This window comes from Canis lupus, chromosome 8 (assembly GCF_048164855.1).
Source record: "Canis lupus baileyi chromosome 8, mCanLup2.hap1, whole genome shotgun sequence".
Lineage (NCBI taxonomy): Eukaryota > Metazoa > Chordata > Mammalia > Carnivora > Canidae > Canis > Canis lupus.
Genome location: NC_132845.1, coordinates 63,079,823 through 63,096,620, shown reverse-complemented (window position 1 = coordinate 63,096,620; position 16,798 = coordinate 63,079,823). Strand labels below are relative to the sequence as shown.

General features: G+C 56.1%; 1 protein-coding gene across 12 annotated transcripts in view; it reads left to right on the top strand.

Annotated features, from left to right (window-relative positions):
- The window catches only part of IQCE (IQ motif containing E), a 46,237-nt gene extending 35,047 nt beyond the window's left edge, over positions 1-11,190 (top strand). For 11 of the 12 annotated variants that reach the window (XM_072836805.1, XM_072836807.1, XM_072836801.1 and 8 more), the window contains 6 exons: positions 3,527-3,550; positions 5,633-5,743; positions 6,253-6,377; positions 7,296-7,396; positions 8,371-8,484; positions 9,297-11,190. In XM_072836805.1, coding sequence (XP_072692906.1) covers positions 3,527-3,550; positions 5,633-5,743; positions 6,253-6,377; positions 7,296-7,396; positions 8,371-8,484; positions 9,297-9,436 — 615 coding nt within the window. In that variant the 3' untranslated portion in view covers positions 9,437-11,190. The remainder of the gene's footprint in view (positions 1-3,526; positions 3,551-5,632; positions 5,744-6,252; positions 6,378-7,295; positions 7,397-8,370; positions 8,485-9,296) is intronic. The other variant, XM_072836798.1, reaches the window with a different exon arrangement.
- Positions 11,191-16,798: the final 5,608 nt, after the last annotated feature.

The window sequence follows — 16,798 nt, the reverse complement described above, 5'->3', positions numbered from 1 at the left end:
TGATGGGGGAGGAGCCTGGGGCAGAGGAAGCAGGGGAGATGACGGGGTGGGGGGGAGAAGGGGAGCCTGAGGTGGGGGAAGTGGGGTGACTGGCAAGGAGTCCAGGGCAGGGGAAGCAGGGTGACAGGGGAGGAGCCCGGGAGACGTCATGCTATCTCGTGGAGGGAGGACTGTGGCTCCATTCCTGAGCTTCTGGGGTAAGAGTGGCTGTCTCCTTGGACGAGCTCTGCGCTCTGAAAGAGCTCCTGGCTGTAGAACATGGCAGGGCCCTTTCTCCCCGGCTGAATCAACAGAGACTGTGCAGCTCTCTGGCTGTCTGAATATCATAAGATCTTAGTTCCAGAAGGCTGTCCATAGAGTTTCTTAAGATACAGTTTCTTCGCAATTTCTGTTATGAGAATGTATAGAACATTTAGAATATTTGGAAGAACTCCATGTATTCAGGAAGGTACCACGCAAATTCTTGCCCCTACCTCAACAGTAGTTAACACTCAGCATTATTTCTTTTCTATGTGGATCGTTTCTTGGTACAACCTTATGAGAGTAAGTTTTAAACGTGAATTCTCGGCATCTTCTGAGCACGAGGGCACCCAGCTGACCACAGCAGGCACCCTCAGACACCCCAAAGTGAGGCAGAGGGTGTCTCATGGCCTCTGGCCTACCTTCATAGCCACATCTCCCCACGTGCCCCAGGATCCCTTCTCAAGGATCAACGTTGTCAGCCCCAATCCAGTCAAGGTTGAGCGTTGACCCACATCCAGTGAGAACTCTGCAGTGTTCCTGCACGTCCTTATGAAGAGTGAGGGCCAGTCCCCTGCAGGGTGCCCACGTCCAGGATCTGTCCCATTGTGTTCCTGTGGTGGCCCTTGTCTCCTCCCTGTAAGTAGAAAGTCAGGGGTGCAGGCTTGATGCCGCTCAGGTTAGGCCTTTTGGGCCAGAGCATCATCTCCCTTCAGGCACAGGTGAGACCAGGGAGTCCTGTTCCTGTGTCTGACCGCAGGCACAGGGTAATGTCACGGCTGCCAGCTTCTGCCATTGTCAGGCAACACCTTTCTCATGACAGTGACCCCGTAAATCTGTGGGAAGAATGACCTCTTTGCACTCTGGTCCCCACCTTCCACCAATGGCTCTGCACCCTTCACACATCTTTACTCAGCCCATCATGTCACACAGTTATGGGGGGACTTCGGGGCTGGCACTCTTCTGTAAAGCAGCTTTGCTTATCGGCTGGTCAGCAGGGCATCACTCCATGGTCTCCCAAAAAGGCAGGCTCAAAACTTCCCTGTTTCCCATCAAGCACTAAGTAAACCCTGACTTCAGAGCAGGGGATTGTTCCGGTGGTCATTCTACAGGAAGCCAGCAAGCTTCTTCCCCCACTCTATATGAGGGCTGGGACATTTCTGGCTTTTAGATTAATTAGTCATTTTTTTCTTTTCTCGTTCAGCTTGTCCCACATCTGGTCAGTGGGAGCGCTCAGGTCTGGCTCCTGGGCCTTTGTTCTTGTCAGCGCACTCTCATCTTCTGGCTCAGGAAGGCATTGCAAGCTCCCCGTCCTCCTCACCCCAGACCTGGAGGGAGCTCACCATTACTGAGCCGCTTGTCTGTCTGGGTGCTGCTTTTCCCCTCACCTTTGTCCTCATCAGACCTTTCCTTAATTAAAAAGACCAAATGCGGGTGCCTGGGCTGCTCAGTTGGTTGAGCATCTGACTCATGATTTCGGCTCAGGTAATGATCTTGGGTTCTGGGATCAAGCTCCACATCAGGCTCCACGCTCAGTGGGGTACCTGTTTGACTTCTCTCTCTGCCTCTCTCTTTGCCCCTCCCTCTCCTTTTGCCCCCTTCCCTCTCAAATTAATTAAAAAACTCAAATTTAATTAATGAATTAATTTAAAAAGACAAAATGTAAGGTGCTCTCAGAGCAGTGCCCTAGCTCACTGCTCCCCACCAACTTGGCAGGACCTGTCACCCACATTGTCTTCCACTGCCTGCCCCTCCGGGAGCTGGGGCACAGCTGACTTCTTGACACGTGAGCGGAGTCATTTCTTCAGGATTCTGTGTTAAAAGAACTCAGAAACATCAGATGTACATGCCTACATCTGAGAATATAGCATTCAAAAGGCTACTTTTTTTTTTTTTAAATATTTTATTTATTCATGAGAGACAGAGAGAGGCAGAGACACAGGCAGAGGGAGAAGCAGGCTGCATGCAGGGAGCCTGATGTGGGACTCGATCCTGGGACTCCAGGATCACGCCCTGGGCCAAAGGCAGACGCTCAACCACTGAGCCACCCAGGCATCCCTCAAAAGGCTACTTGATTGGAAATTGGGGTCCTGGGACCTCAGCCCCAGGTCCTCTTGGTCTGCACGTCTCGGACTCATGTCAGGGTGTGATGGTGTCTGAAGCCATGAGGAAGAAGGCCCTGGGCCTTCCTGGAGCCCCCTGGCAGTGCAACTGCACCCCACACCCGGCTACACTTTCTGCCATCAACAGGCCTACAGCTGGCCACACTCCACCATGCCTCCTTGACTCAGAGTCCATTTCCGCAAGCAATGTGGTTCCATCTTTTCTGCCTGTCTCGAGTCATGGCACATTTCCACTCCTCCACTTTTGCACTTTTCAGGCTCACCATTAGACTTCCTCACTCTGCAGCTCGCCCCACGTCCTTGCTGGTGCTATCCTCATCTGCTGCTTGGTGGTTTCTTGGCCAGTCCTGATTGTTACTATTATTCATTCATTCATTCATCTTACATCCTGCTGGTCCTCATACTCCATTTTTCCTTAACCCGTCAAGGGTCAAATCCTCTTCTATAATGGCCGTGGGCCATGCACTCTGATTAATATCAAAAAGGATCTGGCAAGTATGTTTTGTTGGCTGTGGTCATTGACCACTATAGCTCGTGTATCATCCCGGGCTTTCCACATCAGAAGTACTCGGGCTTCCCTGACATCTATAAAAATACACATTCCTGGGGCCTCTGTGCTGGTTCTGGCTCAGCCTTGGGTGTAGCTCAATCTTTGTTCCTCCATTCCCTGGGTGCTTCTGACAATGGATTGGGAGTCAGTATGGGGACCCTCTTTGTAGCTTCTTCAGCAGACATGACCATCCAGAGAGGACACCTGTGTCAGGACCGCTCTGGCTGTGGGAAGGGTCTTCCTCACTTGGGGCTGAAGACAAGTGTGCACGGTGGTGCCTGTGAGTCATGTCTCACAGAGAGCTGCCATGGGCTCGCCCAGAGCCACAGGCGACACCGACCTGGCTCGTCTGCAGCTGACTCATCCTAAGAAAGTTGGCCATCTGGATATGGCCGCTGGCTCCCTCAGCACTGCCAGCTGAGGACAGGGATGCACCCAGCTTCCTGGGCTGCAGGTGGTGAGGAGGGCGCTCTCGATGAGGGGAGTGCCCTGGTACCCCAGTTCTGCTTTTCTCCATCTGTGATGACTGTGGCAGATACAGGATCAGGAAATGAACACTGTATTGTGAAAAATTCATCCTCGTGTTAATTCATAATGTATCTCTTTATTTCAGAAAAAAGAGGCTGTTCTGGCTGAGGTAAGCAAGGTTTTTTTCATCTGTTTCAAAATATATAGTCTTGCACTAGAGCAAAGTCACAGTGGGATGTCTCACACACTGGTTTCCATGAAATCAGACCAGACCCGGGTGATACCAACGTCAGAGGAATATTGGGATAACTTCACATGTTCAGATATATTCAATCAATCATTCTTTCAACATACTTTTCTTGATCATCACTTCAGGTCTGGTAACCCGGTGGGCCCTCAGGACTCAGAAAGCTGTTGAGACAAGTCATTGCAGGTCAGGGTGTCAGGTGTGCCTTAGGGCTCTTGTGAAGGCCAGGCACAGGGCCTGGGGAGTGTGGGGGCTCCCAGGCGTAGGGAGAAGACAGGCGTGCACAGGAGCATGGCTTGCTGGGGAGAGAGCAGGTCTGTGTGATCAGTTGGAAGCAGAGGTTGGAGGCAGCAGCAGAACTGATGGGAGCCTCCAGCTACCCAGACCACCCTGGAGACCCACACGGCCCCGTGCTGCTGCTGTTGCCCGCCCTCAGCCTATTCCCTATGCAGCCTCCAGGGTGACATGTTTTAAATGATAAATAACACCATCACTGTACATGACTTGCTCTCAAACTTAAAAGCAAATGTAAAGCTATTGCCTAAAGACTCTCCATGTCACACTCTCTGGCTACTCCTCCAGCCCTGCTCATTCTTCTCTGGCCAATCTGGAGGCTTCTTCAGCACTCCTCGGAAATGCGAACCTTATTCCTGACACCAGGCCTTTGCACTTGCTGCTCCCTCTGCCTAGAAGGCTCTTCCTCTAGACACTTGCATGCCTTGCCCCCTTGCTTTACACAGGAAATGTTACCTCTTCAGAGACCCGGTCTCTGAATACCCCACATCGGCCATCACTCCAGCCCCATGTCCTGCTTTATTTCTCTTCATAGCTTTTATCCCCACTTGATATTTTGATATTTTACTTTTTTTTTAAATTGCTTGTCTTCCATTGCAATGTAAGTTCCTTGGAGGCAGGGACCACCTCTGTCCTCACACCACTGTATCCACAGTTCCTAGGATGTTGCCCACCACGTGATAGGCATTCAGCAGATTGTGTGGAATGAATGGGTGAGTGAATGGGTGAATCTGGGATTCCTCAAAGGACTGTATAGAGTGTTTCCCAGCCAGCTAGCTGGCTAGCATGTGCTGTCGTGTTCTCCTGCTTGTCTTCAGGGGTCTCCCCAGGCCTGGTTGTCCTCACCTCCCCAGCCAAGGGATGATGACAAGACCCCTGCAGGATGCTGCTGAGCTGGGCTTCTGTAGTGCTTTGGTGGCTGTCATGTCACCCCAGCCTGTGTCGCTCATTACGAGCCCTCGCTATGGGTCATCTGCATGCAGCAAGCCCCCCACCCCACCCCAGGTCGGTCTATACATGCACTTGCTTATGCTCACCGCGCTTTGTTGGGCCTTGTCTCTGAACCCTGAGTTCAGGACATCTCCTTCACTGCCTCCAATAACAACAAAGCAAAGCTGTTTCTTTTAGTTACCGTGATGCTGGAAGCATCTTAACCTCGAAACACGCGACATATCAGGCCCCAGTGTGCTCGCGTGGCGCTCGCCTAATATGCGATGAGAGCTCAACCCTTTTGTCATGCTGTGACGTTTCCAGCCAGGGCTGCCCCTGGAATCCAGAACAGTGATCTCAGACTTAACAGAGCATCCATGTGTGTGTCTGAGGAGATCATTTAAGATTAAGGTCAGAGGATAAATAATCCCTTTGCTACCGTTTGAGATCATGCTCTGGCCCACTTGGTTTTGAAAGAGGTATATAGAAAGCAGGTTGCATGGGCTTAACTACCCAATATGGAAACATAACTGTGTTTAGAATATGGACGAATATGAGCAGCTAAATGTGATAGCATTGAACAGATGCCTGGGTTCAGATGCTGGGTATGCCTCTTCCTGCACGAGGCAGTAGGCAGGAGACACAGAGGCTGTGGCTATGCAGCAGTGAGAGAGAAAGTTTTCTCTGCTGATAGAGCTTTCCCCTCCAGCACCCCATTCTCTGCACCTGCCACCTTCCAGGGAGATTAATACCCATTTCCCTCTCCTCGTTCCCCACCAGGCGGCTACGGTGCTTCAGTCAGCTTTCAGGGGACACCTAGCACGGGTGAAGCTGCTATCAAGCCAGGCGTGTACTTCAGAATCCCCTGGGCCTCCCAGCCCGCCAGGCCAGGTAACCCTGGGAGCGGGACACAGCAGGGTGCTAACTGCCCTCTCTCCAGATTGCCATCTCATGCCCCATCATCCAGGGCAGCGTGGCATCTCTATGTCCGTGTCCTACCTGGCACCTTACTCTGTGTGTAGGGGGCCACACTGGGCCAGGCACCAGGACCTGTAGTGCAGGCTCAGCTGGATTTAATTCAGGGGCCACATGGCTTTGAGGTGCTCACATATTAGGTAGTGTGCCTGTCTCGCAATTAAGGCAGAAGTTTAAAAACACAATAAAGATAAGCATTTTCTGTATCTGTCCGTCCTCTGCAAAAATGACAAGACATTCATTTTAAGAATCTCTAGGATCTGAGGGTCAGGAGCCTGCTGAGCACATGGTTAGTGACGAGATAAGCCACCTGGAATGGGGCTGCACACCCACACGACTCTCTGGGGGCCTGGTAGGGGCCCTGCCACACCTGGAAGATGGGCAGAGGCTTCTAAATGGCTCTCTTCTCCACTGTGGTATCATAGCAGGACCCCCTACCACCACGTGTTCCAAGCCGTGCCATCCAGGCCCAGGATGACCCCGGGGAGGAAGAGGCCATCACCACCATCCAGTCCGTCCTCCGGGCACACTTGGCACGGGTCAGACACAGGTAAATCCAACTGGCAGGCCCCCCTCTGTTGCATGTCACTGGGAGACACCAGCCACAGCCATGGCGCAGGAAGCTGCCTATCCACCAGGCCACCCATGCACAGGCACAGGGCACGGGAGCCAGGAGATGTCACGTGATCACAAACGCGCCGTGCAGAGCTCCTCCTGCACATGCAGGTGGGGTAGCCCACCAGGTCTGCCTCTCAGGAGGGTGCCTTCCTGGAATGGCTCCCTTGTGCTGGGGAAAACCAGCAGAAGGGCATAGGCACCGTGTGATTCTGGTTCCCACCAATTTGTAGCCAGCTCTCTTGTCCTAACGCATTACCCTTTTAAAAAAATTTTTGAAAAAAAAAAATTCGACATGACCTGAGTGTTCAGGAGGGTGTGAGTGTTGTCAGGCCCTTCCCACAGCAGCTCACACTCATTCTCAATAGCCACGATCCTGCCAGACCTGCTGGAGCCCTGGATGCGGAAACTCAGACCCCATCTAGGTCGACTCGGGCAGAGCAGGATCTGCAGCAGGCAAGGGAGTGTCTGTTGAGGTGCAAGGACAAGAGGCTTGGGTTCCCGTTTCCCAGTCTACACAACAGGAAAGGCAGCCGCCCATCACTTTTCAGGCTATGCTTCCTCTCTGCCGAAGGAGAGCCAGGTGGAGCCAGGATCTCACAGTCTGGTTCCCAATGAGCTGGGGCGGCTGGGGATGCCACGCAGGTTGGGGTCTCACCAGTGCCACCAGGCACGGCAGCAAGCACTAGGGACCATGGGAGAGAAGGCGTCGACGCCTGACCTTGGCATGTGCCCGGGAGGCCGATGGCGGACGCGCTGTGCTCCGTGCCACCCACCCGTGCTGGTTCTGCCAAGGCCTTGGTGGTAGGGGCGTCTGTAAAGTCCAAGCGGCCAGCCTCTCTCTCTTCCCCAGTGCCGCCAGTCAGAGAGCCACCCCTGCAGCTTCCAGGAGGAGGAGACCCGCTCTGGCACCCGCCCGCCAGCCGCCCGCGCCACCCTGCCCTGCTTTTCCTGGTAATTTCATTTCGTCTTGGATTTCCATGCAAGGGGCAGCTGGCCCTCTGGGCTCCAAGAACAGTGTGGCCGCTGCCCCGGAAGTTCAGGGTGTGCAGGCACGTGCGGGGGCTTGTCCCAGGGCGACCACTCAGGCACAGAGTATGGCTGTCAGCAGGGAGGTGCCCCCAGCTTCGGCCCTCATCCCCCAGGCTGCTGGGAAAGGCGAGCCCACAGGAGGCAGCCCTGGTGCCAGTTGTAGCAGCTTCCAGGAACCAACGGGCCACACAGTTGGAGCTTCGTGGCTCATGTGTCTTTGGTTTTTATTCTTGGCTCTAACTGGAACTGTGTGGTTTCCCTCCCTTAGGCCAGCGCCTTTCCTATTTGTTAGTTTTGAGCAAAGCTTTGCTTGTATTTGCTTCTCTGCCTCATTACGGTCCAAAAGCTGCAGAAATCCCTGGACCTGGCAGGACTGCTATACCCCAGCTACGAGGCCCAGTCCCTGCTCTGCCCAGTGGCTGACGTGGGGTCCTGGGCTAGGGCCTGCGGCCTCATGTGTGAGATAGAGCCCAATGTGAGCGGCCTGAGCATTTTCTTCAGGTCTTGGGATTCTGATGGCCCCTCACACTGGTTGGGGAGCCTCTCTTGCTGCCAGCTCCTGCTCCCAGTGATGCTGGAGATGAGCGGGAGGGGAGTGCGTGAGATCTGATGCTGTCTTTAGACCAAGAAACACAGTCTTGAGGTCTCATTTGTGAGGGCAGCATGCTGTCACCACGCGGCGCTATTGTGGAGCATGTGCACTGGAGGATTTTTCCGTGCTGCGCCCTTGGGTCGCACAGATGGAATCCGAGAAGGACAGGGCAAATTGCAAAAGGAAGCAGTTTTTCCAAACCAAAGCCCTCGGGGTAGAAAGACAGGTGGAGGTGACGAGCCCTGCCTGTGTTGGCTGTTGGCTTTGCGCACCGCAGGTGCTTTGAGTGTGCGTGTTGTTTCAGGCCAGGAGGACAGTGACATGAGCAGCGGGGAGACTGTGGAGGGGCCGGCAGCAGAGGATGAAGTGCTGGGGCCGTGGGGGCCAAGGAAGCCAGCCTCCCTGCAGCCCTGCTCTGGTGAGTGTGGGAGGCTGGGTCTGGGCCCTGGAGGATCTCCTGCATGAGCTGAGGGTTTCACGCCATGTCTGACCCGAAGATCCCCACTCAACTTTCACCCTGTCAGAGCTTGTGAACTGTGAATTGTGAACTGTGGTATTCGGCCGCCATATGACTGCGCATCCTCCACCGGTTGGAGCATAGCCCTGTGTGGGGCCAGTTGCCCACCCACCCCCTGCCCTCGCCTCCCCCGCCCTCCACCAAGCTGGCTCTCCGGGTGCAGGCAGTCATCAGGGGTGCCCCTTCCGGCGTGGACTGAGGATTTGGGAAATTGGCTGTGTGTGTAGAAAGCAGGGGAGGGTAGGCTGGAAGGCTCGCAGGACTCACTGGGCACCTCCTGGTCCTGCCTGCCTCCCCTGCCCAAGGGCCCATGTCATGAGGAAGGTGGCTGTTACCCATGCAGGTGGTCCCCAGCCCCACCTGCACTCGGGTCGCAGCCCCACCCAGGCCCCAGACTCAGGGTGCCACCATGAAGTGGTCCTCAGAAACCCCCGCCCACGCTCAAGCTTGCTCACTGCTGGCCAGCCATCACCTTTTACAGGAGTTGGCCTTTTGGAAATGGCCAGAATGTTCCGAGCTGAGCTTGGAGGCTGAGGTGGCTTTGTGGCTGCTGTGACACTGATTCTGAAGGCCTGTCCCACCTTCACTGCTTTGGGTGTGACCTTGGGCGTCCTGGCAGGAGCAGGTCCGATGCAAGGTGTTGGAGAGCAGCAGCCCAAGGCACACTCCAGCCCTAAGCAGCTTGGGTGACGACCCCCTCTGGTTCCTTGCAGGGCCGTTCTCTCCCTTAGGACTGCAACAGCAACCACAGCCCATGGGGCCTCCACAAGTGGATGACAGCAGCTCGGAGGATTCAGACGAGATTGTCGTTGCTCCAGCTCTGCCCACAAGGAAGATGGCCTCCCTGCCCTAGGCCCTGGCCCTGGGCCCTCACACGGTGCTGGCTCTGCCGGGGAGCTCAGGGTTCGTAGGACGAGGCGTGTTCCGGGGGACATAGTGACCAGAATTGGAAAGCAATTTATCTCGTTAAGAGAGAACTACCTACTCCACAGCTCAGCGCTCTCTTCTTTGGCTTTTCTCTTTGGTTTGGTTTTGTCACTTGTCTGGTTGTCTGTGTAGGAATCCTGAAGCCTCTCCTTAATCTCTGGGAAGGGCCAGCTGGGCTGGTTTTCAGGGTCAGATGGACAATGCCTGTGCCTGGAATGGGGTCCACCAGGAGCCCTGCAAACACATGCTCTGGGGAGCAGCTTCCTGGCCACCTTTGGCCTTGAGCTGGGAAGAGCTGCTCTGTCTGGAGCTGCTCTGTCTGGAGCTGGGCCGCCAGCACCTCCTTCTCCCCACCATGTGCTCCCACCTCTGCCCAGTAAGTAGGCCAAGCTGGACACGCCAGGGCCGCACCTTCTGGAAGAGAGAGATGTGACAGGCTTGTTTGGGGCAGGCTCTCCCCAACCCATGACAGGACACGAAGACGTCAAGGCCCCAAGATGGGCTCGGGCTCCTCAGGCTGCTCCTTTCTGCGCCTCTCCAAGCAGAACTCTCCTCTTCATTGTCCCCCACCCCCGGATGTGCCCAGGAAGGAGTCTGGATGGATCTTTGTCACTGTGTAGATTGAGCCTTAAAAGATACCAAACTGTAATCAAGAAGTAGCATCGACCTGCAGGGTCAAGCTGCCCCTGGCCCCAAAGAAAGAGTAGTGGGGAGCCCGCAGCCCAGCCTCTACTGCACAGAGCTCCACTCAGAAGCCCAGTCTCGCCCTTCATGAGATTAGCCCTTGCTGATGGTAACAGGGAGACCTTCAGGCCTGGGTGGGATTCCGAGGGCCTCTAGAGCCCCACGTCTCCGGGTCCCAGAGCTGATGCTAGAAAGCTCACCCTGGCTGGGACAGAGTGCCTACTGGAGCCCTTCTGAGGTCACTCTTGAGGAGCACGAGGTTCTGCTTGGGGAAAGTCGTGGGCCCTCCTCCCTGTGGTCAGGAAGCTTCTGCTCCAGCACCAGCAGGACACGTGGCAGGAGGCGCTCTGCATCCCCCGCCCCTGGGCAGTGAGGTCCCCCAGCCCAGCACATCCATCCCAAGTCACCTGGGCCCAAACCTGTTAGGTTCTGCTCATACAGTGGGTTGAGAAGAATTCAGCCAGGAGGCTTGGCTAGTTTAGTCTCTTCTCTTTGCCTGGTCTGTGGGCTGTCAGGTCAATTCTCTTTTCTCTTTATTTTCCCACTGGACTGATTGGTAACTTGACTGAATTCCTTGCTGGCCCTGACTTGGGTCATTCATGGGGTCTGTTCCACGGTGACCGGACCACCGTTCTCTGGGCGCCGGGTTCAGAGCTCAGGGTCTGTAGGGGCCGGGTGCGCACCCGAGGGCGAGGAAGGCTGGGCCCATAGGCCTGTGAGCTCGGATGCGGTTCCTCCCGCCCCTCCCACAAAACACGGGCATTTCTGCCAACTCTTCACTCTGAGGAGCGGGCTCAGGTCGTAGGGATGTCCCTGCCTCGGGCCTGGACAAGGCCTGCCCGGGAGAAAGGGGCAATTCCGCACAGCATCCGGGTTGGCTTGTGCGCCGCGACCAGAGGGCAGGATCAGCCCCCGGGAACTGTAAATATGTACACTGGTCTGTCCGTGCACCTCTGGTGTAGCATTGTTGATCTATTAAAAGCAAACAGTCTGGAAGCTGCCTCGGTCACTGACGCACCTCCAGGCCATGATTTCAGCCAACATCCATCACGCACACCCTCTGAGGGACAGCCCACCCCACAGCTCTGTGACCTTGCGGGCCCTGTGGAGAACCCCAGGTCCCCACGTGCTTACAGCGCCCGAGCATGGCAGCTGGGGTGGGGGTGGGGTTCCCAGGGCTGCAGAGCAGCCCAAGACAGGGTGGGAGAGGGGCCTCACCTAGGGGCCAGTCCCAGCATGGGGCCTTAGGGCAGCTAGGCTGATGCCTGGGAGACAGAGAAGGGAAAAGGACCCAGCAGGAAGGCATAGAGCACCCCAAAGGCCCAGGTCCCTGCCCTCCAGAGGGGAAGTCCAGGAGCATGTACAACTCACTTTGCCCTAGCTATCACCACAGCTCCTGTGCACCTGCTGGAGCCCACCCTCTCGAAGCACTGCTGTCCAGGGGCCCCAGGGATGCCCCCCAGGATGCATGCAGGCTGACCTGGGCTGGCCATCCAGATGCTGTTCCTTTCTCTCGGGAAAGACTATTCTGTCGCTTTTCTGAAGGAGCCAAGTGATGACAAACGAGTCCAGGCCATGCCATGGCCTCTGCAGCCCTTGGTTCTCTCCCAGCAGGCAAGAGCTCAGGAGAAAGGGCAGCGGGGGCAGGAGCTGGTGGGAAGACCATGGGGCAGGACCAGAAGCTACTCAGACACCCACCGGGCCAAGTGGTGGGTCACTTTCCTGGGCCTCCAGCCCTTTGCCTGGGTGGCTGCACTGGCTCAGGCACTGAGGACCAGCAGGAAGGAGGGGGCCCCCGCCGCCAACCCACCCCCTTCTCTCTCCTGGCCCACTGCATTCCCCCAAATTCTTCTTTAGGAGCAGGGAAGGAATGATTGTCAGGAATCCCACTATCCAGTGACATAAGGGAGCCCATCTCTGGGGAATACACTTCCCAGGAGTTTGCTGCACAGAGCAAGGTATCCCATGACTTGGTTCACATGTGGCTGTTTGCCGGGCCCTCGGGTCCCTTGGGATCTGCCTGAAGTCCTCTGGGGACTTGTTGGCTGGCTCTAGCGCTTGCCCAAGCCCACCTCGTGCCCCATCACTATGCGTCTCTTTAACCAATAGCTCATTGGGAAGGCTTCTTGCTTTGTCGGGGAGCTGCTTGGGCCTGATGGAGTCCATGACAGCGGAGGGCAGGGCCCCTCAGACACCCTCCCCAGCCTTGAGCCCACCTCCATGGGTCCTTCCAAGAGCCTGAGGTCCACCAGCACAGGCGCAGCCTCCAGGGTTGGGGGGATAGCTCCAGCCTCGGCCCCGGCCAGCAGGTGTAGACAAACACATGGTACGCAAGTATGCATACAGATACACACCTCACCAACACACATAACCTCCCCGTTCCTGCCACTGGCTCTGGGCTCCCAGGAGTCACTGGTCTGGTGCCCAGTCTGGCCCGCAAGGACCGTGTGGCCTCTTTACCACTCGTGACTGCAAGTTACCCCCAGGCCCTTGGCCAAGATGACTTTAAAAGTGAGATTCTTCAAAAGTCACCAGGGAATATGGAAAAAAAAAATGTCAGACTCCGAATCCCTGGCTCCCAGCGCTGCTACTGGGCTGGGAACATGAATGAGGAGGAGGAACCGGCCCAGGTTGCTGGCGTGGGTGCCAGCGGATGGCCTTTGGCCAGCACCTTCCATTAACATGCTGGGAACCCAGCCGGGGCCGTTACAGCCCCGAGGGGCGGCCCCATTAACCAGAGCCTGCCTAAGGAGCCTGTGGGACGTTTCCATGGAGTCCTTTCTGAAGAGAGAGAGGGGTGCCCCGAGCTGTTCGTTAATTAAGCCCCAGAACTGCCAGGGATTCAAAGGAGAGGGTCCAATGTGTGCCAAGGCCCCAGGGCTTTCATTCAGGAGCCCAGCCTGGCCGCTTCTTCCTCAGCCCTCCCCTTCCTGGTTGCAGGGGGTGGGGAGGGAGGGGGTTGCTGGGGTCGGGGGCCCCAGAGTGGCTGTCCCTGCTGACGGCCTCACCCCGCCATCCGCCATCCGCCTGGACTGCCTTTCCCCAGCTCAGCGCCAGGGCCGGCCCCCTCAGCAGCACTGACGGGGTGGCTGCTGCCCCATGTCTCATCTCAGTTTCCACCCTGCCCAGCCCCCGGGCTCTACCAGCCCCGTCCCCTGCCTGCCTGCCGGGCACGGGCAACCCCAGGGCCCTGTCCCTAACACGGGACTCCCCGGAGATTGAGATGAATGTCTGCACCTACGTGTCTCAGATGCCTCAAACTCAGCTTGGCCCAGCTTTGACTGACCTTCGCCCCGTAACCCGCGCCCTGCCCCTCGATGCCGTCTCCATGACAACATCACAGGCCTCTGGGTTTCCTGAGCCAGAAACCTGGCCATCACCCCTGTCTCCCAACATGCTCCTCACCCTACACTCGGTCACCAGGCCCCGGGCTCCTGCCCGGAGCCCCACTCTGCTGCCACATCTGAGCAAGGCCACCAGCCATCCCCACGGAACGGGCCACACCGCCCCTCACACAAACACCCGTGGACAGACACATGCCGATGGACATGGGCATGCGCACACACGTATGCACACGCAAACACGCATACAAACACGCACCACAAACACACACATGAATATGCAAAAACTCACAAACACATACACACGCTATAAACTCAGGCAGTGCTGAACTATATGGGGCACCTCTGTTGTTCCAAGGAGAAGACCACACAAAAGGGGAATGTGTGACCAATGTGCAAACAGTCACTTTTGAAAGATGTGGATGAAGTTGTCCAACGCCAGCTTGTCTGTAAGTAGTGCGTTCTTGGGTCCTACGGACGTATTTACAACCACTTATGAAATAAGCCACTCGTGGGTTTGGCCAGCTCACACCGGCATCTACACCACGCCATGTGAGTCACCTGACACAGTTTCCAATGCACGTCGTCCTCACTTTGCCCATGCTGTCCGATCATCAGCCATGTAAAGATCCGTAAGGAAACCTTGGCCTCTGGAAACACTTCTACCCAAGCATTGAGGACAGGCGTGAGGACGTGAGGACGTCTGTGTCCCGGTGTGCTGGCTCCTGCCAGGCCGCGGGTGCTCGTCTCTCACAGTGTAATCACAGCTGTGTGCGCCAAGAGATTTTCCAAAGGCCAGGGCCACAGGGGACACCCAGCATTTGAGACATGAGGCTCTCCTGCTACGATGGTGACAGTTTTAGCTGGCTCTGTCGGAAGGCCCCCCGGCTCTGGCTCTCAGGAGCCAGGCTGCCGTGTTGAGAGCCCCGCAGGACTAGATGCTGGGTAAGCACTTAAGCCCAAGGCGGGGTCCTCATTCCCCAAAGATGTGTTTCAGGGGGAAATCCTCCTCTTACATTTGGACCATCCTGGAACGAACCCGCCCACTGTCCCCGTGCCCTGACACCCCCAACCTCCGCCTTGTGCACCTCTGCCTCCTGCCCGCTGGCTCTCAGACCACTTCCCTCACATCTAACACATTATTGCAAAAGCTAGAAAAGCCTCGAGCTGCCACACAGGGTCCACGGTCCTTCTGCGCAGAGATAACCGCCGTTGGCATTGGGTAAATATCACCGCGTCCATGCCTCCCTGCATTTGTATACGGAGGGCAGGGTAGATGGACCGGACGGAAGGAAGGAAGGCAGGTAGGTAAATGCCACGTAGACATAAGTTTACAATAGGCTAGAAAGAGACGGATATGTGCTGGTTTGGTTTTTAAATACCACCTTTAATGTTACTTGAATTCAACAGAGGAAAGGAGCCTGAGGGACCGTCTGATCGCCGGGCTCACGCTGGGCATTGGGTCCCGTGCTCCAGGCACCGGAGCCAGGATCTCCCGGTCTCTCCTGACGCTTGCTGACGACCTGGGTCGCCGTCCTCCACGGGCTGTGCGGGCTGTATCCTCCGTCCCTTCTGCCGCGCTGCGGGGTGGCTTCTGCTTCCAGGGATGCTCCTTGTCCTACTCGCTGGGACGAAGGGCGTGGTGCAGCCGTGGTTGCTCTGGGCGGCCCCCCTGAGCGGCAGCGCAGGGCCGAGGCTGCCCTCAGGCTCACCCCACATCCCAGGCAGCTTCTCTGCCCAGAGGCACTTGGTCGGCTTCCGACTGGCCCCCAGCAGGACACGTGGCGCTCTGAAAAAGCGCATCCTGCAGCTGGGGGGTGGGGAGGTGTCTCAGGGCATTCTGGAACATTCTGAACCATGTCTCTTGCCCACCCATCCACCCCTGCAGTGAGTTCTTTGGAAATCAGGAGAGGTCCTGACAAAGTCTCTCAGAATTCTGTGGACTCTGCTGCCTTCCTTCTTTGCTTCTGGAGGCCTGAGGTAGAGGTATGATCTGCATGTATGCTTCTGGAATCTTCTACATTTCTGTTTGCTACTCGATTGCATTCCCGTCCTTATGTGGTTACTGCTGATGGAATCTTGACTTCTCTCTCCTGTGTCGACTCTTTCCTATTCCTGCTGGGGACTGAGAGGAGGCTCTCTGCTCCAGCCTCAGATGCCCACCTTCACCCCGAAGCCCATGGAAGTTTAGACCTCCCAGCGACAGGTGACACCGCTGACCACCCCTTCCCTCAGTTGCCACAAAACCCACACCCCTGTGCCGCAGACCACTGCCACCCACCGGTGTCCTCCGCTCCTGCGAGCTCACAGGTGCCATGGCCTCCGTCGTCTGTGCTGCGTGGATGATGGCACATGTGCCTCTGCAGCCGGGGATGGTCTGCTCACCCCAGTCCTGGCTGCCCAGCCATCCCCTCCTCATTGCCTTGGGGATGTTCCAAGACCTCCACCTCAACTTGTCCAAAATTACACTCACCAACCTCATGCCCACCAGGATGGCTATGGCAGTAAAATCACACACAAAGTCATGAGATAGACTCACATAATGTAACATAAAATCACACAATGTCACAGGTGCTGGGGAGGATGCGGAGGAGTCAGCACCCTTGCCCAATCACTGTCGGTGGGAATGGAAGACGGGTCAGCTGCTCTGGGAAACAGTCTGGCAGCTCCTCAGAAAAGGAAACAGAATCAGCACGGGCCCCAGCCAGGAATATGCCCCCAAAGAACTCCAATCGGGGACTCAAAGAGGGATTCGCACACCCACGTCCACAGCAGCAGTGCTCCCTGGAGTCAGACGGTAACTGTCCACTGTCAGAGGAACAAACAAGATGCCGTCCACACACACAGGGGATCATTCCACAGCCTTGAAGAGGAAGGAAGCATGGACCCTTGCTACCCAGTGCTGAACTGGAGGACAGGACCTGGGGCTCATTGAAATGAGGTGGTCATGGGGCACCTGGGTGGCTCAGTGTTTGAGCATCTGCCTTCGACCCAGGGCATGATCCCAGGGTCCTGGGATGAAGTCCCACATCGGGATCCCCATGGGGAGCCTGCTTCTCCCTCTGCCTATGTCTCTGCCTCTCTCTCTGTATGTATCTCTCATGAATAAATAAGTAAAATCTTAGAAAAGAAAGAAAGAGAGAGAGAGAGAGAGAGGGAGGGAGGGAGGGAGGAAGGAAGGAAGGAAGGAAGGAAGGGAGAAAGGAAGAAAGAAAGAAAGAAAGAAAGAAAGAAAGAAAGAAAGAAAGAAAGAAAGAAAGAAA